The 21,901-nt window shown below is 42.8% G+C and overlaps 1 protein-coding gene across 1 annotated transcript in view; it reads left to right on the plus strand.

The window, feature by feature from the left end:
• FA2H (fatty acid 2-hydroxylase) overlaps positions 1-21,901 on the plus strand; it is a 62,253-nt gene that overhangs the window by 23,289 nt on the left and 17,063 nt on the right. Inside the window, exon 2 of the mRNA XM_034425543.3 lies at positions 8,311-8,403. Within this exon, the coding sequence (XP_034281434.3) occupies positions 8,311-8,403 (93 nt within the window). The remainder of the gene's footprint in view (positions 1-8,310; positions 8,404-21,901) is intronic.

Below are 21,901 nucleotides of genomic sequence, written 5' to 3' on the forward strand. Positions count from 1 at the left end.
TACTTTTGATTTTTCTTTTCTAAGTGCAAAACCTTGCTTTTCTCTACATTAAATTTCCTTTTACAGGATAGGGACCAATGAACAAGTCTTACCAAGATCCATCTAGATCTTGAGCCTCTCTTCTGGGGTGTTGGCTATTCCTGCCTGTTTGTTGTCATCTGCAAATTTGATTAGTTTCTCTTCATTCCCTCATCTAAATCATTTATGAAGATACTGAAGAGTACTGGGCCTAAGACAGAACCTAGGGCATTGATGGTGAACTTTTTCGGCACCGAGTGACCAAACTGGAACACGCATGGCACAGCCCCAGAAACTTGAAGACCAGCTGGTGGGTGCACATGCATGTGCTGGCCACCTGGTCTTCGGTTTTCCAGTGCACTCATGCATGCTGGTCAGCTGGTCTTTGTATGTGCCAGAGCACCAGCATACACGCCATAGGTTCGCCATCATAGATTTAGGACTGCTTACTTCCAGTGCTGAAATCCATTTTTTTTTACTACCGGTTCTGTGGGCGTGGCTTGGTGGGCGTGGCAGGGGAAGGATACTGCAAAATCTACATTCCCACCCCACTCCAGGGGAAAGGATACTGCAAAATCCCCATTCCCTCCCCTCCTGGGGGAAGGATATTGCAAAATCTCCATTCCCACCCCACTCTGGGGCCAGCCAGAGGTGGTATTTGCCGGTTCTCTGAACTACTCAAAATTTCCACTACCGGTTCTCCAGAACCTGTCAGAACCTGCTGGATTTCACCCTGCTTGCTTCCCTTCGTGTAAAGGACGAAGGAGCTGTTGGTGTATCACCAAAGAATGAATGGAAACATCTATTGGTTGTAAAATTAGCAGGCCTGTTGGGTTTCCCACATGTGGGGAGAAGTTGGGATCAGGATGGATAAAAATCAATGATTTTTTTAAAAAGATCAAAAAAATCGGATTTCTTTGATTTAAATTGGATTTTTTTGATTTTTATCGAATTTATTTTAATGAAAAACTTTTGGGGTAAAAATCTACCGTTAGATAGTTTTCTATTTAAGATACATAAATAATTTAGTTTATTCAGCATGAAATGGAGCTTAGTTATGTAGCACGAGGCTGTATATTCTGCAACACTGGGACTCTCGGTGAGTCAACAGCGGGTCAAAGGAGTAGGAGAGATGACAGTTGCTCTTTAAAAATTGTGATTTAAATCGAGTTGATTTAAATCAAACCTTTTTACTAGTGATTTAAATCATGATTTAAATTGTGATTTAAATCAACTCGATTTAAATCAAATCCACCGTGGTTGGGATAAGGTAGGATGTTAAGGGCTAGCATGGATTCCAGATTGCTATCCTGTTTTTTTGAGAATTACTGTATCTCCCCAGACCCTTTAGAAGGTCCTGGAAACATTGGGGTGGAATTCTCAGATGACATGCAAGGACATTGATGTCCTCCTCTTGAGTTAAACATGTTGTAGTCGGCCAGCAGCCTGCGGAGCTGGCAGCGGAGTCGGACAGCGATGAGGCTGAGGAAGAACATGGGCCAGTCCTGGAGGCTGGGGAAGGCCCTGATGAGGGCTCTACATTGGAGGCAGAGATGGGGCCAGGGCCATCGGGGAGTGATGTGCGGACTCTGGAGCCTCCAGAGACCAACAGTAGAGAGGCAGAGGAACAGGAGGAGCCTGTTCCTAGTGCACACATGAGAAGAGCTGCCAGAAGGCAAGAGCAGCTAAAGCAAAAAGGACGACTCAGGAGTAAGGCCAAGAGATGATTGGCCCCTCCCAGAAGGCTTAAAACAGACCAGCAATGGCTCTTGGGCTCTTTGTCAGAAAACAACATTGATAAACTTTCTTCTTATCTTGCTCGGCATCCTCTGCTTCTGAACTTTTGCCAAATTTGCCTAATTATACCAAGATTGGTGATAAGACTTTATGAAGACTTTGTTCGATTTAGTTTGGACTACGCTGAGAATGAGTTAATTCTTAACTGTTCTAATAAAGTCTGTTTGTTTCCAACTGTTTTTTTTTTATTGAAAAGTTTTATAGGAAATACAAACCTTTTCTCCCCCCCACCCTTCCCCCCTCAACCCCACCCCCACCCCCCTGCCTCCCACCCCCCTTCCCCTCCTCTTCCCCACCCCCCTCCCTAGACTTCCCAGAACAAGCACAGGGTATAACATTCACAAACATAAAGCTAAAATATGCTAACAAATTATTGCATTCATATTCTCCCTAAGTCTTTAACTCCTTATAACTCAGAAAACTATAAACATAAACTACTTAAAAATATTTCATTCATAAGCTATATGTATCTTCTTGTTCGGATATTTTTTTTGTATATAGTCAATCCATCTTCTCCATTCCGATATGTATCTTTCATTTGAATGGTCTTTAAGGTATGATGAAATTTTTGCCATCTCTGACAAATGCACAACTTTTAGTGTCCATTCCTTAATAGTGGGTGGATCTTCCTTCTTCCAGTACTATGTCACCAGTAACCTGGCAGCTGTTATTAAGTTCAAAACCAACTTAGTCTCTATTACAGTACAATCCGTAACTATTCCCAGCAGAAAAAACTGTGGTGTAAATTTAATTTTTTTCCTTAAAATATTTTGAATAATCCACCATATTTTTATCCAAAAAGCCTTAATTTTTTTACATGTCCACCATATATGAAAATATGTAGCATCTTCACACTCACATCGCCAACACTTAGGTTGCAAATTTGGGTACATACAGGCTAGTTTTTTTGGGTCTAAATGCCATCTATAAAACATTTTATAAAAGTTCTCTCTTAAATTTTGAGCTTGTTTGTTTCCAACTGTTTATGTCGATTACTACCTACTTGGGCCTGGGTCACAACAAAGAGCAGGTAAATGCTCCCTTTAAAAAGAATATCCTCTCTTCATGGATCATCAGAGGGAATTTTGCAAGGCCACCCATGAGTGTGAAATTCAGAAGCACAGAATGGTGATTTTGGTCCTTTGCTGCCAGATTGAAGACTAGATCTGGTAGTCTTAGTTGGACCACTTTGGATCAGAGGTGGGTTTCAGCAGGTTCTGACCAGTCCTGGAGAACCAGTAGCGGAAATTTTGAGTAGTTCGGAAAACTGGTAAATATCACCTCTGACTGGCCCCGCCCCCATCTATTCTCTGACTCCCGAGTCTTAGCTGATCGGGAGGAAATGGGGATTTTGCAGTAACCTTCCCCTGGAGTGGGGTAGGAATGGAGATTTTACAGTATCCTTCCCCTGCCACATCCACCATGCCACGCCCACCAAGCCATGCCACGCCCATCAAGCCACACCCACAGAACCAGTAGTAAAAAAATTTGAGTCCCACCACTGTTTTGGATCTTTGTAATGTGTGGATTTAATCTTTGGGTATGCAATAATAAATCATAGAATCATAGGTCTGGAAGGGACCTTGGAGGTCTCCTAGTCCAACCCCTTGCTCAAGGCAAGTTAAGTTTTTAAACCTATGGTTTGGCATATGGATATACAGCCCTCTTAATGTGGCTGAACTCCCAAAATGCCCAGCCATCATGGCCACTAGAAAGGGATGGAGCAATGTTTGGTGGTCAGGTTTGGTTTCCGAGACTGTAGCTTAGAATTCTGGCTTGTTTTTGCTTCTGAAAAATTGGCTGATGGCTTCTTCAAGCTTACATAGAAAACTTATATTAGAAACAATTAGCCATGAAATGAAATTATTAATATGCACCTGCCCATAAAATAATCTAATTATTAAACTATATTATTAAATTTTATGAAAACTTTAACTTTAGCAAAACAAAGGAAAAAAAACTCAAAAGAACAAGCTAATGCAACCCCTCCCTAGAAATAACATGTTACCTATAAACCATCTAAATATAGTATATATACTGTATTTTATGACAAATATATTAATCATGAAAATGGGTTTATTCTTGTAAAATATCATGACATCCATATAATTCTTATTGGTTTAAAAAAGGCCTTTTCAAAAATTGATAAATTATACCTTTATTGTATCTAGTCCGTGATGTTCGGATTTTTCCAGTTTTTCCATATAACTTCACCATATGACCAGGTTGCTTAGAAAATGGTCAAATTCCACAGTTTTGAAAATAATTCACACCTTTAACATGAAAATGTTTATCCAGGAATCTACGGTGCTAATACACCACAAAATATTAATAGTATTTTAAAAAATCAATAACAAAAGACCAAATCATTTGGGTCAACGTATCATCACATTTCTTACATTGCCAGCCAAGAAAATCTGATGTCCGCCTTTTCTGATGGATGCCTTGGGGCCTCCCGTAAACCTGGAATGAAATCTTTTGAGGAATTAATTACTTCCTCAAGGTCAAAGTGCTGAAGGTAAAGAATTTGAATAATGTAGAAAGGTCAGGAGTTGAGGAACACCTCATTTTCTTCTGGGCAGGGCTGCACTTTTCTCCTTCTCAGTACTGAGGCAGCTTTGGATGTTCCTTCTCTCTGGAAACCTCTATCCGCTTTGTCAGCCCTTCGAGGTAGTCCAGAGCAGGAAACCAAGCCTAACAATACCTTTCGACTTTAACGCTACCCAGAGAAAAGAAGGACTAGAGGAGACATGACAGCAGTGTTCCAATATTTGAGGGCTGTCACAAAGAGAAGGGGTTCAATTTATTTTGCAAAGCCGCAGAAGGCAAGACATTTTTTTAACAGATTAACAGAGTTGGAAAGGACCTTGTAGGTCATCTAATCCAAGCAGGAGACCCTACACCATTTCTGACAGATGGCAGTCCAGTCTCTTCTTGAAAGATTCCAGTGATGAAGCTCCCACAACTTCCGAAGGCAACTTCTGTTCCATTGGTTGATTGTTCTCACTGTCAGAAAATTCCTCCTTATTTCCAGGTTGAATCTCTCCTTGATCAGTTTCCATCCATGATTCCTTGTCTGGCCTTCAGGTGCTTTGGAAAATAGATTGATCCCCTCCTCTCTATGGCATCCCCTCGAATATTGGAACACGGCTATCATGTCAACCCTGGTCCTTCTCTTCACTAGACTAGTGAAGACAAAAAACAATGGATGGAAACTAATCAAGGAGAGAAGTAACCTGGAATTAAGGAAAAACTTCCTAACAGTGAGGACAATTAACCAGTGGAACAGCTGGCCTCCACAAGTTGTAAATGCTCCAACACTGGAAGTTTTTAAGAGACTGGACCGCCACTTGTCTGGCCTGGTATAGGTTCTCCCGCTTGAGCAGGGGGCTGGACTAGAAGACCTCCAAGGTCCCTTTCAGCTCTATTCTGATTGATTTTCCACAACATTGATGAGGGACATGCATTTTGAAGGCTCAGTCCTCTGAGCACAGGCTGGCCAGAAGAGAAGATCCTGGGATGCTGAGATGGAGGAGATGCTCAAGAGGAATATCAGCCCCGATGGGGGTCAGGCAAATTGCTGGGTCTCGGTGGCTCTTAAATGGAACCTGCCCCAGGGAAGGCAGCCAAGGCCGGGCCTGGCCTTCATGTATGAAGCCCTGCAGACTTCCTCTGTCCTATTCTGCGCTCAGCCTTATGTAATCTAGGGTTGGGAGGAGATTACGAAGCCAACCCGCATTTTCTGCTGCCTCCAGCTGTCCGAAATATTCTTTGATCCACGAGACTCCCCTGAGGCTGGAATTCTGGGTGTCTGGAGGAGCTTCCTCCATCTTAGCTCATAGTCAGAAGGTTGAGTGAGAACAATGAACCGGTGGGACAGCTGGCCTTCAGAAGTTGTAGGTGCTTCATCACTGGTGGTTTTTAAGAAAAGACCGGACAGCCACTTGTCTGAAATGGTGCTTGAGCTGGGAGTTGGACTAGAAGATCTCCAAGGTCCCTTCCAGCTCTGTTCTGATTGATTGATTGATTGAGCTTTCAAAAACCCCTTTTCCTGTGGTTGAAAAGAGGCCATTGCAGACTATTTGACCTGATTTTGCTTTCTACACCACCCCAAAATATTTGTCCGTCTCTGGATAGAAAGACAGCCAGCTCTCCTTGCTCCTGAGCTCAATTGTAAGCCGCCCTGAGTCTTCGGAGAAGGGCGGCATATAAATCAAATTAAAAAAAAAAAATTCTTGTGAACTTTGCCAAGACAGAAGGAAGGATTCATGGACTTTGTGCTTTTATAGCCAAGGGAACAGCCTTGCCCATAAATTCCAGGTGTAACTTGACACACACACACACACCCATTGGGGTCAACAATGAAATGTAAACAAGAAGGGTCATTTTATCATCTTCGGTGGATTTGTAAAAAAAAATTCTGGACTCAAATGCAAACCCTGATTCAAAGGAGTTTAAAGATTTATATATAATCGTGACCAGAAATATGGAACTTGCTAAGGAACTTGCTAGGGAGAAAAAAATTGACACGTTGGATTAGAAAAAAGACAGTATGTTTACTGCTGACTGGAAACAATTTATGGACTTTTTATATAAAATAGGGAAAAAATGAACTTATGATTTATGGCTTGATGAATAGACAGGATAGGTCATAGAAAAAAGAGCGTTATATTGTAACCATAAAGTAACAGGTAAATTTATAATTGTATTTATAACTTCTGTAAAGAAAACCAGAAGATACTTTGTTGTATTTTCCCCCTGCTTTTCTTTTCCTTTTCCTTGCACTTTTCCTTGCACTATTAGCTGGCGACCTCTTGGCTGTTTTTTGCTTCTTCCTCGTTCTTTTTTTTCCCCCAAACAATATTCCAAATATTGCAAAACAGTTGGGTGAAAGGGCTCAGAATGCTGGCTGTCAGCAGGATAATGCTTCTAAAATTGAACAGACAGGGACTAAGTTAAATTAAATTATTAATTAATTAAATTAAACAGACAAGGACTAGGGGGGTGACATGATGGACAATATCTGAGGGGCTGCCACAAAGAAGAGGGGGTCAACCTATTGTCCAAAGCATCTGAAGGCAGGACAACAAATAATGGATGAAAACTGATCAAGGAGAGAAGCAACGTAGAAATAAGGAGAAATTTCTTGACAGTGAGAACAATCAGCCGGTGGAATGGCTTCCCTTCAGAAGTAGTGGGTGCTCCATCACTGGAGGTTTTGAAGAAGAGACTGGAGAGCCATTTGCCTGGAATGCTGGGGGATTCTGGGAGTTGAAGCTGCTGGCTGGGGGATTCTGGGAGTTGAAGTCCACCCATCTTCAAGCTTCCAAGGTTGAGAAACACTGCTCTAAAACCTGAGGAGGGTCCGTAGGGTTCCAACTTCAGCAATTCATGAAACTGGTCGTAAGTCGAGGTCTACCTGTAAGATTTCCTTTCCTCGCATAACTGTACAAACAGCACCTGACTGTGAGCTGATTGTGCTGTGCGTCTTTTGGAAAGGTTCACTCTTTTTCTTTATTTCTGGGAATTTAGATTTTGGAATTTTTTGGGGGGGTGGGGAAGCCTGTTGGGTGGGAGGCATTGAAAAGAGACTGAAAATGTTGCTAGTACAGGGCTGTAAATTACAAGCAGAATTTGCTGGCTGAAGGCCATAATAAAATTGATTGATTGGGTTACACCCAATAATAATACAGCTTGATTAAAAGTGTGCATCTAAAATTGGAAGGACTGGGGACCAATCATCACTCCTAAGGGAAGACCTTTGCGAGGTATCTTCAGAAGGGCCTCTGCTGTAGAACTTCACATCTGAGCAACTTTGTAATGCGATGTGGCCCCTCAGGGAGACAGCCTTAGATAACTGAAATCTTTTAAAGTTACAGTGGAAATCTTGAGTGATAGAATTCCAAAATTGAAAGAGGCAGTGCTCGCTGTGCAGTTTAAATGAAAGCCGGTCCAACAAATAGACATCTGTCTTCTGGTTGAACATAGAACATCAACAGAAGAAGGCTTCCACCACTCTGTATAACTCTGGGTAACCATGATCAAACTACCGTTATTGTTAGGAATTCCAGAATACAACTGAGGATCAGTGCAAGCCATTTCCTATACAACTGGTAGGTCCTTGACTCTGTACACTGGTTTGTTTCTGGATGCAGCTGAGATGCCCACTTGAATTGCATTGCAGCCTTTCTTCATAGATAGAAAGATTGAATTTAAAAGAATCAACGGAAGAGAAAAAATTCTGGACTCCAAAGTCTATGGAGATTCTTCGTCATCCAGGTCATGGTTGAGATGTTTCACGTCTCATTCAAGAAACTTCTTCAGCAGAACTGAAGAAACTTTTTGGATGAGAAGCAAAAGGTCTTCAAGGCTATTTTTGAGACTCATCACATAGAACTGTGCAGTCCGGAATCTGTGAAGCCCATTGTCCTATCACAAAGCGAAGTTGCCAACCACAAAAATGGACTGAATTGGTTCCTATGCTTTTTCTTGCAGACTTGTGCAAAGACACCGAACTCCACCTCCTCTGAAGCCTCAGCTCCTGTCGTGTCCGGGAGACCTAGATTGGCATCAGTCAATGAAGATAAGGTAAGAGACTTGATGGAAAGACAAAGGGGAATTCCACTGACAATTGAAAGCCAAGCTGCAGAACCTGTTAACATCATCTCAGGATGTGATAAAGATTAACGATTAAAGTGGCAAGAGTGAAAAAAGATTAAATGATTTCCTTTCTGCTTCATTCCTCCATGTCAGATTTAAATAGGCTCCCTGGCTATTACCCTTTTACCCTAGACGTATAGTTATACACCCTTGAACCTAGTGAGATTCGAACTATTGGCAATACTGCATTCTAATCAGAGGTGGGTTTCAGCAGGTTCTGAGTAGTTCTGGAGAACCGGTAGCGGAAATTTTGAGTAATTCAGAGAACCACTAGTAAAAATTCTGACTGGCCCCGCCCCCATCTATTCTCTGCCTCCCAAGTCCCAGCTGATTGGGAGGAAACGAGGATTTTGCAGTAACTTTCTCCTGGTTTGGGGTGGGAATGGAGATTTTACAGTATCCTTCCCCTGCCATGCCCACCAAGCCACGCCCACCAAGCCACGCCCACAGAACCAGTAGTAAAAAAATTTGAAACCCACCACTGATTCTAATCATTGTGCACAGGAAAGAAGGGAGGGAGGGAGGAGAATAGCAATATCCCTTAGGCTTATACTGGGCCCTATTATGAACACAGGGCCCTATCTGACAAAATGAAATTCAGTGGTGAGAAAAGTGAGGTTTTACACTTAGGCAAGAAAAACCAAATGTACAGTTACAAAAGAGGTGAAACTGGATGAAAAGCAATAACTGGAGAGGGATAGCCATAGCCATAGCACTTAGACTTATATACCGCTTCACAGTGCTTTACAGCCCTCTCTAAGCGGTTTACAGAGTCAGCCTCTTGCCCCCAACAATCTGGGTCCTCATTTTACCCACCTTGGAAAGATGGAAGGCTGAGTCAACCTTGAGCCCCGTCATAATCAAACTCCTGGAGTGAGCAGTGAGTTCGCCTGCAGTACTCCATTCAGCAAGTGATTTTCCAGGGTGGGTGTCCCAAAAAGTCAAAATGGCACCTGTAGCACAGGTTAAAAGGGTGAGGCTTTGATCATGGAACTTGACTTTGTTGATCCTTTTCATAAAACCTCAGCAACTTTTCTCTAAAATAAGTTGTATAAATATGATTGATGGATCTCTGTCTGACTTTCCTTGCTGTGTAAGGTGCTCCGCATTGTGGAAAAGGGAAAAAAATTGGCCAATAATAGTGTTTCCATGTCTTCCCTGTTTCTATTTTTGGGTTTTTTTTCAGTCTGATGCTGATTCCTCCCCCCCTGCTCCTTGTGGCAGTGTGCAACTTGGCTTAATTGCCCTTCCTTTCTGCAGTTGGGGCTGAGATCTTCTGGATTGTTGCTGAATCCTGTTGTGATCTTAGCTAATTAAATCAGCCTCCTGCTGTGTGGCCCGTGTCCAGGTGGTCACTACACAAAAGGAGCTAGAGATGAATAGGGTAGCTGACAAGGAAGCTGTTGGGGAGAAGGTAGATGGGGCAAAGCAAAAAACCTGGATGCTAGTCTGTCTAGCCAAGTCCTTAGTTAGTTACAGAATAGAGTTGGAAGGGACCTTGGAGGTCTTCTAATCCAGCCCCGTGCTCAAACAGGAGACCCTCTACATTTGAGACAAGTGGTTGTCCAGTCTCTTCTTAAAAACTTTCAGTGATGGAGTGCCCACGACTTCTGAAGGCAACTTCCATTCCACTGGTTAATTGTCCTCACTGTTAGGAAGTTTCTCCTTAGTTCCAGGTTGCCCTCTCTCTTTGATTAGTTTCCATCCATTGTTCCTTGTCCTGCCTTCAGGTGCTTTGGAAAATAAATTGACCCCCTCTTCCTTGTGGAAACCCCCCCCCCCAAATATTGGAACACAGCTATCATGTCACCCCCGAGTAGTCCTTCTGTTCTCTAGACTAGCCATATCATAGACTAGCCTACAGGAAGGAGATCATGGGGAAAGAGGAGCAGGTTCTTCAGATTGAAGTGCACTACCTGGCCAAATCAGGAGACCTTCCCTTCCCTTCCCACTGTGAGTCATTACTTGAGTCATCACCTTTCAATCTCTCCTGCAAAATAACACAAGAACTGGTAGGATGGAGCTGGCATTCCTCTTTGTGGGTGGCTGACATACTTTCTTGGAAGCTTCTCTAGTGAGGAGGTGGAAAGCCATCTTCAGGCCCTTTGTATCTGGCTGAGTCCAAAGTTTGTTTATGGAAATACGCAATGCAATCATAGTGGTTTGGGAGTCTATTGAAATGTGCCACAGATCTACAAAGGCATAACCTTAACCACAGACGTACTATTTTGGCTAAGCTACTACAGACAAAAGTCATAATAACCTCAGTAGCAAAAAGACATTCAATGTTTTCATGGTTGAATCTAAAAATTGATGTATAAAGTCGTAAACCGAAAAAAATGTATTGATCTCTATCAAATCCACATCGTGCAGGCCACTTTTTGTTTCTCCATCCTTGAACTTCAATCTTTCTACTCTAATTTTTACATTGGTCCACTGAATGATGACTGTTAAGGATATTGTTGTTGTGTTACCAACCAGCAGAGTGTAGAGCACAGAGAAACGTTGCTGAGAGCAATGAATAAGAGATGTGCAAACTGGTTTATCAAAAGTTTACTTTATAGTGAAAAAACAATCTCATAGTCTTTAAATCAATCCAAGTCTTTGCCAGTTAAATCAGTCCAGTGATACAAAATCTTCTTACCACACAAACAGTAGTTGGTTAAAATAACAAACTCGCTCTGGTAACAAACCACGATGGTAGCAGATCCATCCAACCGATGATAGCACAATGGTTGCAACTCCACACACAATGGTAGCTTATCATCAACTGAATACATTACAGTACCTTTCTTAAATACATTCACAACTAATTACAGCATGACTCAGCATTACAATGAATCAGCAGGAAAACTTTAAAGTCACACAATACATATTCATATTAAAGTCACAGAACACATATATTGCCTGGACAACTTATTAGGCTCAAACCATATCCTAACATTGACACTAATAATTTCTTTAGAAAATAATAATTTCCAAATCTCTAGAGGAGTAGGCGAATTTCCGAGATTTCTAGCTGCTGGCTGTAATTCAGGTCATTGCACAATAATATTGTGACTAGCAGTTCTGGATCTATTGTTTCCAAAAGGTGCAGAAGATTATTTGAATGTGTTCTTGCCATATAAATTATTGCACGATGTAGATTGTACCTGGTCATCAATTTCATTGGGAGCTTCATCATCGCTGATGTCAGAAACAGCAGCGGCGATGGGCTCCTCATCGTCCATTACAAATCGTCACAATCCGATTCCACTTCACTCAGATCACTCTCTGCTTCTCCATACCATTTTAGAACAGTTTCTTCGAAGTTTGGATCACCAAATCACACTCTTTTTGGCAGAAAACCTGCTCCCAACATTATAAAAAAAACCACATTAACAAAGATCTGCGGTCAAAATGACCGACACTCAAATTCAAATGCCGTTAGAGAAAACACCAAATAACTGACACAAGCACAATGCTGCATACACTCTTATTGGCGGGAAAACAAAAGCTATTCCCAACCAGAATAATCCATTTCTAAAAATTTCCTTGAAAGGGGTGAGGTTCTAGGTTCCCTCTAGGGACTTTCTAAGGCCTTCTAGACTAGTTTAGAATATAATAAAACAGACTCTATACTGTGAATGCAATGTAATATAATGCAATATTAATTATATATTAGATATAATACATTAGTAGTCCTCGACTTGCAAAAGTTCATTAAGTGAACATTCAAAATTGCCACGGCACTGAAAAAAGTGACTTATGACTGTTTTTTTACACTTCTGACCAATATTCATATACTTGGCAATTGGTTCATTTTTATGACCATTGCAATGTCCCGGGGTCACATGATCCCCTTTTGCGACCTTCTGACAAGCAAAGTCAATGGGGAAGGCAGATTCACTTAACAACCTTGTTACTAACTTAACCTGCAGTGATTCACTTAACAACTGTGGCAAGAAAGGTCGTAAAATGGGAAGTTAAGTTAAGCTCCTATTGCTTAGCGCATTGTAAGCCGCCCTGAGTCTAAGGAGAAGGGCGGCATATAAATCAAATTAAAAAAACAATAATAATAATAATAATAATAAAAACCTCCTAAGTGCATCCAGAAGTCTCATTGCAGATGGGCATAGTGAGGCATGCCCATAACTGAACTGCTGGGCATTGCATCCTGGACCAACTGGAGCACCTGAGTGGGCTTCAAGGGCAGCTCCATGTAGAACACATTATAGTAGTCCACACATGAGACAACCAAAGGGGTGAGTGACAATTCAGAAGGCCCCCAAGATGTGTCTGGGCCCAGTTGGCACCTGGTGCTCAAGCCGTCGCTGTAGGTCCATGAAGATGCATATCATGCCCTTGTCCTAGGACAGATTTCCATTTTGCAAATTATCAAATTAGGAATGGGGTGTGTGTGTGTACGTGAAGAAAAGCCAAGGCACTGAGTGGGAGTCATTTTTGTTTTTTTTTCTTCACTATTGTGGTTAGTGAGTCTGGAAGAGCAGGCTGCTTAACCAAACTGCAGCTGCCTACCTGCCTTCCCTCCCACCCATTTGAGCTGCCTTTCCAGGGCAGAGTGGTCAGTAAAACTGCCACCTTGAGACAGGTGTGGGAGGGGAACGGAGGAGAGGCGAGTTTTGGAATTCTGCAGCCGCCTTCAAACAGATTATAGCAGTCAAAACTGTCATGGATCCAACCCCCGGGTTCCTCTCTGGACGCCAGTTCGGAGGAGGAGGGTGAGTATGCGTTGGCAGAGGAAAGTGTGGAGCCAAGTGTGGGTCAGGATCGGGGCTCAGAGAATGGCTAGCCTGACGAGCAGCCTCAGCTGGGTCAATCCGATGAGTGACAGGCTGAGACCGAGCAAGGCGAGACACAGCTGCAGCAAAGTCAGCCAGGAAGTTCCAGGCAAGGATGGGAGCGTCTGCCAGCCATTAGCAATGAGGAGGTAGAGTCCACACAGCTTCCCGATCCAAGGACACGTAGGGCAGAGAGATTAGATTAGATTAGATTTATTGCACTTCTATACCGCCCTTCCCCCAAAGGACAGCCATATTAAAACACATATAAACCACAAAATTTAAGAACAATTTAAAAAACAAATATATAAAATTTGGCCCACAAAATTTAAAAACTAACAAACACCCAATTTAAAAATTCCTATTAGGCCAGCCCGGCTTGTTGGAATAAGAGAGTCTTCAGGGTGCGGCAAAAGGTACGCAGGTCGGGGATCATACGGACCTCTAGGGGCAGCTCATTCCAGAGGGCAGGTGCCCCCACAGAGAAGGCTCTCACCCTGGGTGTCGCCAGCCAACATTGTTTGGCCGACGGCACCCTGAGGAGCCCCTCCCTGTGGGAGCGTATTGGCCGGTAGGAGGCTATTGGTGGCAGAAGGCGACCTCGTATATACCCTGGTCCTAAGCATGGAGTGCTTTAAAGGTGGTAACCAACACCTTGAATCGCACCCGGAAGACCACCGGGAGCCAGTGCAGCTCGCGCAGGAGAGGTATTACATGGGTGCGCCATGTCGCTCCCGTAATTACCCACGTGGCCGCATTCTGGACCAGTTGGAGCCTCCGAGTGCTCTTCAAGGGAAGCCCCATGTACAGAGCGTTACAGTAGTCCAGAGAGGAGACAGGCACAATGCTGGCCAGCTAAGCTACACATCAGGAGGCAACCTCGCCTCTCGTGATGGGCTGCCCTGGCATTGCCATCCTGCCCTGAAGACTTGAGTGTTGCTGGTGCCCAGTTTTGTGCCTTGTGTGCTTGTGCTGTGTATCCTGACCCATTTTGACTTGTGGATTCCTTTCCTGGATTTTGTGTGTTGCCCGTTGGACTCAGTTACCCAGTGACTCTTGCTGTGCTGAACTCGGAATCCGGACCTGCACAGCCGGGGGGCTTTCTGAGGACCTGCTTCAGCACTGTCGTAGCTTGGGGGGAGAGGTGGGGAGGCATTAAATAAACACCTGTAGAACTCTTGCTGTGTGTGTGCGCATGTGTCTGTGTGAGAGGGGGGAAGGGGGCAGCGCACAAACAAAAGGCATTATTCCTTCAGAAGGAGTGGAGGGTCCAAAAGAGAGGAAAAGAAGTGGAGAGGCCAGCTGGACAAAAGATTTAAGAGTGCTGCGTGCTGGCCATTAACAGAGAAAGAAGAAGAGAGAGGGGGGACTTAAGGCAGAACAGGCTTAAGAAAGAAACATTGAGGCATAACAGTAATAGCATAGAGCAGAGCAGAGCATGTCGGTGATTGTAATAGGTAATAGTATAAACAGTGTCATAATAAAAGTGTACAGGTACTCCTTGACTTATGACCCCTTATGATATGATAGAATTTTCATTCCTAAGCAATGTTGTTCCGTGAGATGCCTGATTTTATGACCTTTTTTTGGCCATGGTTGTTAAATCACTGCAATTGTTAAGTGAACATGTGGTCATTAAGCCAATCCAGTTTCCCCCCAATGACTTTGTTTTTGGAAACCGGCCGGGAAGGTCGCAAGTGGCCATCACAGGACCCTGGGACTCTGCAACTGTCATAAGCCCATGTAGGAGAAGACGAGGCAGGGCCTGGGGTTGGAGTCAAGAGAGGAAGCAGCCTAGAGTCCAGCAAGCTATCGAAGTCCAGCCCCAATTCAGTTCCATTAACTCTTATCTAGCACCAGTTGAGCATTGGCCATTGGTTGACTAGATTCACGTGAATAGACTTGAGCAATAAATTTTCTTAACAGGAATTTAACGTTAACATAACCTCAGGTGCAAAAACCCAAAACCACAAGGAAAATTCCGGTCAGGAAGAGTGATTTCTCAAACTTTCTCAAGATATACAAGAATCTATTGTGCAAATATAATCCAGTTACTTGGTTTGCTGAGTGTTGTGCAAACTTACACAATACTACTCAACAACTTAGGATTGCAAATGGAACCAGAACTTCCTCTGGTAAACAAGGCAGCCCTTTTGAGTTGTGCCTAGTTTTTTAAAATCCTTTTTATTTATTTATTTATTTATTGCTGTGGTTGTTAAGCAAATCACCCTGGTCATTAAATGAAGCATATGACAGTTCTTAAATGAATCAGACTTCCCCCATTGACTTTGCTTGTTGGAAGCCCCCTTGGGAAGGACACCAGTGGCAAACGCATGATGCCCTGGGATGTTGCAACCGTTGTAAATACATTCCAGTTGTCAAGTGCTCAACATTTTGATCATGTGAAAGCAGGGATGCCCGAAGGTTGCTGGTGCAAGGATTAGTCATAAGTCACTTTTTTCAGCACTGTCGTAACTTTGAATGTTCATTAAATGAATGGTCATAAATTAGGACTATCTGTAATCCAATAAAGTATGTTGGGTCTAAGTACCTTTATCTCAAGTTCTTTTGGAAATGTTACTTTGAACAAGCTGCCAAAAGAAGCTTTAGTTTAACATTAATCTATACATATACTGTATATAAAAGCGAGATATCATTCGCACATCATAACGAAATCTTCAGTACAATAAAGCCTACAAACTTGAAATTTGCCACATATGTTCCTCTTGGCTTCTAGGTGCTCACTAAGAAAGGATTTTTTGAAATGACCATCAAAGCATTAGTATTTCCTATGTTATTATTAACACGCTCTGATGCTAAGGAGTCCTACTCCCCCCTCCCCAGCTGAAAAGAAATCTGTTCCAAATGCAAAACACAAGCAGAGGAGAGGAGTTTCAGTTTTACTTTCACAGCAGCAAGCATGGGATAGGATAGGGGAGGCTTCTGTGGAGGCAAGCCTGAGGGAGGGAAGGGGGATAGGATAGGGGAGGGCTCTGTGGGGCAAGGCTGGGAGAGAGAAGGGGAGAGGAGAGGCTGATCATAACTACTCATTTATTTTCGAGCTGTAAGTGTCGATTTATCAAGCCCGATCACATAGTTTCGTAGTGGAGCACAGGTATTCCGCTAGTTAATAAATAAATACATAAATAAATAATCAATGTATAGAAACCAGAAAGCGACTTAGACTTTCGTGGAACCTGGGAGCAGCCGTTGCCATCCCATGCAACCTGTGTTTCCCTGAGAAAGTCAGATGTTTCTCCTACTAGTACCCCTCCCAACTAGGGCCAGGAAGCAAAAGGAAACAAATTTTTGGCCATGCGTTGGTACAGTTGTGCTCATAAGTTTACATACCCTGGCAGAATTTATGATTTCTTGGCCATTTTTCAGAGAATATGAATGATAACACGAAAACTTTCCTTTCACTCATGGTTAGTGTTTGGCTGAAGCCATTTATTATCAATCAACTCTTGTGTTTACTCTTTTTCAATCATAATGACAACAGAAACGACCCAAGTGACCCTGATCACAAGCTTACATAATCTTAATACGGTGTATTGCCCCCTTTAACATCAATGACAGCTCGAAGTCTTTTGTGGTATGTGTGGATGAGGCTCTTTATCTTCTCAGATGGTAAAGCTGTCCATTCTTCCTGGCAAAAAGCCTCCAGGTCCTGTAAATTCTTGGGCTGTCTTGCATGAATTGCACATTTGAGATCGCCTCAGAGTGGCTCAGTGATATTGAGGTCAGGAGACTGAGATGGCCACTCCAGAACCTTCACTTTATTCTGCTGTAGCCAATGACAGGTCGACTTGGCCTTGTGTTTAGGATCATTGTCATGTTGGAATTTCCAAGTACGTCCCATGCACATCTTCCGGGCTGATGAATGCAAATTGTCCTCCAGTATCTTTTGATAACATACTGCATTCATCGTGCCATCAATTCTGACCACATGTCCTGTGCCTTTGTAGCTCATGCATCCCCAAAACATCAGCGATCCACCTCCGTGTTTCACAGTAGGAATGGTGCACTTTTCATCCTAGGCCTTGTTGACTCCTCTCCAAACGTAGCGTTTATGGTTGTGGCCTAAAAGCTCAATTTTGGTCTCATCACTCCAAATGACTTTGTGCCAGAAGGTTTGAGGCTTGTCTCTGTGCTGTTTGGCGTATTGTAAGCAGGATACTTTGTGATGTTTGCGTAGTAATGGCTTTTTTCTGGCGACTCAACCATGCAGCCCATCTTTCCTCCAGTGCCTCTTTATTGTGCATCTTGCAACAGCCACACCACATGTTTTCGGAGAGTCCTGTATTTCACCTGAAGTTATTTGTGGGGTTTTCTTTGCATCCCGAACAACTTTCCTGGCAGTTGTGGCTGAAAGTTTAGTTGGTCTAGCTGACCGTGGTTTGGTTTCAGCAGAACCCCTCATTTTCCACTTCTTGATTAGAGTTTGAACACTGCTGATTGGCATTCTCAATTCCTTGGATATCTTTTTATGTCCCTTTCCTGTTTTATACAGTTCAACTCAGTGGTGAAATCTTAAAATTTGTTTCTGTGGGTTCTGTGGGCCTGTCTTGGGGGGGGGGTAATGTGACTGGGTGGGCGTGGCCTTTTTTTTTTTTTTACTTTTAAAACCATTTTTTCTACAACCTCCTCGGCAAAGAGGTTGTAAAAAAATGCTTTCAAAAGGCTCTGACGATCCCAGCTGAGTTGCCTGATCGGCAGAGGCTTTTTTTCTTTTAAATGCCTCTGACGATCCAAGCTGAGTTGCCTGATTGTTAGAGGCATTTAAAAGAAAAAAAGGGGTTTTTTTCTTTTAAAAGCCTTTGACGATCCCAGCTGAGCCGCGCGATCATCAGAGTCTTTTTTTTTTTTACTTTTAAAAGCATTTTTTCTACAACCTCCTCGGCAAAGAGGTTGTAAAAAAATGCTTTCAAAAGGCTCTGACTATCCCAGCTGAGTTGCCTGATCGGCAGAGGCTTTTTTTCTTTTAAATGCCTCTGACGATCCAAGCTGAGTTGCCTGATTGTTAGAGGCATTTAAAAGAAAAAAAGGGGTTTTTTTCTTTTAAAAGCCTTTGACAATCCCAGCTGAGCCGCGCGATCATCAGAGTCTTTTTTTTTTTTACTTTTAAAAGCATTTTTTCCGCAGAAGAGGTTGTAGAAAAAATGCTTTTAAAAGTAAAAAAAAAAGCCTCTGATGATTGTGTGGCTCAACTGGGCATGTGGGGGGGGGCAGGGATTTTTGCTATCAGTTCTCTGAACCACCCACCTCCATCGCTACGGGATCTGGCGATCCGGTCTGAACCGGGAGCATTTCACCCCTGGTTCAACTACCTTTTCCCACAGATCCTTTGACAATTCTTTTGCTTTCCCCATGACTCAGAATCCAGAAACGTCAGTGCAGCACTGAATGAAGGATGCAAGGGTCTGTCAGGAGGCCAGAAACTCACTGACCTTTTATACACACACACTAATTACATGCAAACAGATCACAGGTGAGGATGGTTACCTTTAATAGCCATTCACACCCCTTTGTGTCAACCTGAGTGCATGTTATCAGGCCCCAAACACCAGGGTATGTAAACTTTTGATCAGGGTCATTTGGGTCGTTTTTTGTTGTCATTAAGATTGAAAAAGAGTAAACACAAGAGTTGATTGATAATAAATGCCTTCAGCCAAACACTAACCATGAGTGAAAGGAAAGTTTTCGTGTTATTATTCATCTTCTCTGAAAAACGGCCAGGAAATCATAAATTCTGCCAGGGTATGTAAACTTATGAGCACAACTGTATCTCTTGGTGTCCAGTTTGAAAGAAAGGTACTAGCTGAAGCTCTTGAGTTGTAAATCCCAACCTTGCTCCTAGTAGAACCCGATACTCTGTGTTCTTGGATTACAGTAACTGCTTCTGGCCTAGACCAGGACAGGGTCTCCAAATTTAGCAGCTTTAAGACTTGTAGACTTAGAAACACACAGCTGGCTGAGGAATTTTGGGAGTTGAAGTCCACAAGTCTTAAAGTTGCCAAGTTTGGAAGCTTCTGGTCTAGACTGCCAGGAGAGACATCCATCATAAATGCCACTTGGAGCTGAAGAGTTACAGACATCCAACTGAAGAAGGGCATATCCTTCTTTGTGTCTTCTGTCCTGCTGGTGTAGCTTGCTTGCTTTAATTAATTAATTAATTAATTAATTAATTAATTACCATAATACAGCTGCCCATGTCACTGAAGGCAAAATCATTCCGCAGCTTTTTGAATATCTAACAAAAATATATCTAGCAAAACAAAAAAGCTTCCTGAGCAGCTGTTTTTTTTTTTTTTTTTGCAGAACACAGGTTGACCAATAAGCACTAAGGGCAAATTAATGAGTTCTGCTCTTAGTGGTGCCAGAAGGCTTTTGCCTCCTAAGGACTCCGGCACATTCCTGAGATGGAAAAACTGGTTTTTTTGAGGCTGAAAAAAGAATTTCATAGGCATGAACCTCTAAGTACATTTTTTTTTTTTTTTTGCTGTTGCTCCGTTAAATATTTCGTCATGGTTTGCCAAGAAAATTAAACGATTACAGGAAATCCTCCATTTACCACCGTGAGCACGTTAACTGAGCCCACAGTTTCAGTAACGGCCCTAACATGGTTGACCACAGGACCAGACCTGATTTTAAGACCCTTTTTGAGTGGTGGTTAAGCAAACTCCGCAGTCGTTGAATAAAGCTATTTGTCAGGCAGAAGAATCAACACCAGACATAAAGTTCCAGTTAGATAATTTATTACGCATGTACACGGGAATTTAACCAACCAATGCTGAATACTAAATTGACACTAGATAAGAATCAATGAAATTCAAGAAGGGTTGGACTTAAACTCTAGACTTACTCCTCTCTTGACTCCATCATTACCAAGGCTCTACCTGTCTTTCACCTACATCAGGGGTGGGGAAATGTGGCTCTTTTACAACCTGTGGACTTCAACTCCCAGAATTCCTGAGACAGCCAAGCTTGGCTGTCTCAGGAATTCTGGGAGTTGAAGTCCACAGGTTGTAAAAGAGCCACATTTCCCCACCCCTGACCTACATCATTCTTCGCTATGGAGCAGTTTTGGCCAGAAACCAGATTTAATCACTAGTTTCCAGTAAAAGCATTGTAAATTGTAGTCACATGATCATGGGGCATTGCAGACGGGTGTAAATATGCCCAAAATGTGGCCGTGTGACCCTGTGAGAGAAGACATTGGAACTTTGAATCTGGGTTGCAAATTGCTCCAGATCGCATAAGTGGAGGACTATCTATAGTGTATCTTCCTTCCCTGTCCCCCTCTGTTCCTGTTCAATTTTCCATGCCCTCCTTCATCTGTTCAGGTATCTGGTTACCTTACCCCTGGGTGGCTCCAGGGAAGTGATAGCAGCATGGTGAGATTTGACAATGCTTTTTTTCCAGAGAATATTTTTCAACCTCGTAACATACCTACAGCACTTCCACTCAGGTATCTACCAATCACACTCTGCTTTGCTTCCAAGACCAGGTAAAGTCACTTAGGTTTAGCAACAGTGTGTGGGATATTCTTAATTCACCTCTGCAGGCAAGAGCCTTGATAGTACAGTGATTTAATGCACCCTGTTATTAACACAGCTGCCTGCAATTTCTGCTGGTTCGAATCTCTCCAAGGCTCAAGGTTGACTCAGCCTTCCATCCTTTCTAAGGTAGGTGAAATGAGGACCCAGATTGTGGGGGCAATAAGCTGACTTTGTATAAAATATACAAAAGAATGAAGGCTATTGCTTAATGCATTGTAAGTCGCCCTGAGTCTCCGGAGAAGGGCGGCATATAAATCAAATTAAAAAAAAAAAAAATGTTTCACGATGCAAGACAGGAACTCATGTAAAAGGGCCAGGAGCCTGGATGTAAACCCCCCACCTGTATCATTTCAGACAAGTGGCTGTCCAGTCTCTTGTTAAAAACCTCCACTGATGGAGGATCCACAACTTCTGAAGGCAAGACATTGCACTGGTTAATTGACCTCACTGTTAGGAACTTTCTCCTTAGTTCTAGGTTGCTTCTCTCCTTGATTAGAATAGAATAGTATAGAGTTGGGAGGGACCTTGGAGGTCTTCTAGTCCAGCCCCCTGCTCAAGCAGGAGAACCCATACAATTTCAGACAAATGACTGTCTATTCTCTTCTTAAAAACCTCCAGTGATGGAGCACCCACGATTTCTGGTGCCAAGCTGTTCCACTGGTTAATTGTCCTCACTGTTAGAAAGTTTCTCTCTCCTTGATTAGTTTCCATCCTTTTCTTCTTGTCCTGCCTTCAGGTGTTTTGGAGAATAGCTTGACCCCCCTCTTCTTTTTGGCAGCCCCTAAATTCTTAATTTTCTAAACTGTTAATTTAAACAAATGACTAAATTATCAGTTTTTTCTGGTTATCGGGCCACACTCCTGCAGCTGGAAACCCTCCCAACTCAAATGGTTTGCAATGGTTTGAGAGACTTCTTTCTCGCCATTCTCTTTCCTTACCTGTACTGCCTGTAAATATGGAAACGAATGTGCAGTTCTTGACGTCCTCACCCCCTCATTCTGTTTGGCCAATTGCTGCTTTGTTTTGGGCAGAAAAGTACACCAAGTAATTTGGGTTTATTAAAGACAAAAGAAGCAGAAAAAC

The sequence above is a fragment of the Pantherophis guttatus genome, chromosome 11, assembly GCF_059756535.1.
Source record: "Pantherophis guttatus breed Tessera chromosome 11, ASM5975653v1, whole genome shotgun sequence".
NCBI classification, from domain to species: Eukaryota; Metazoa; Chordata; class Lepidosauria; order Squamata; family Colubridae; genus Pantherophis; species Pantherophis guttatus.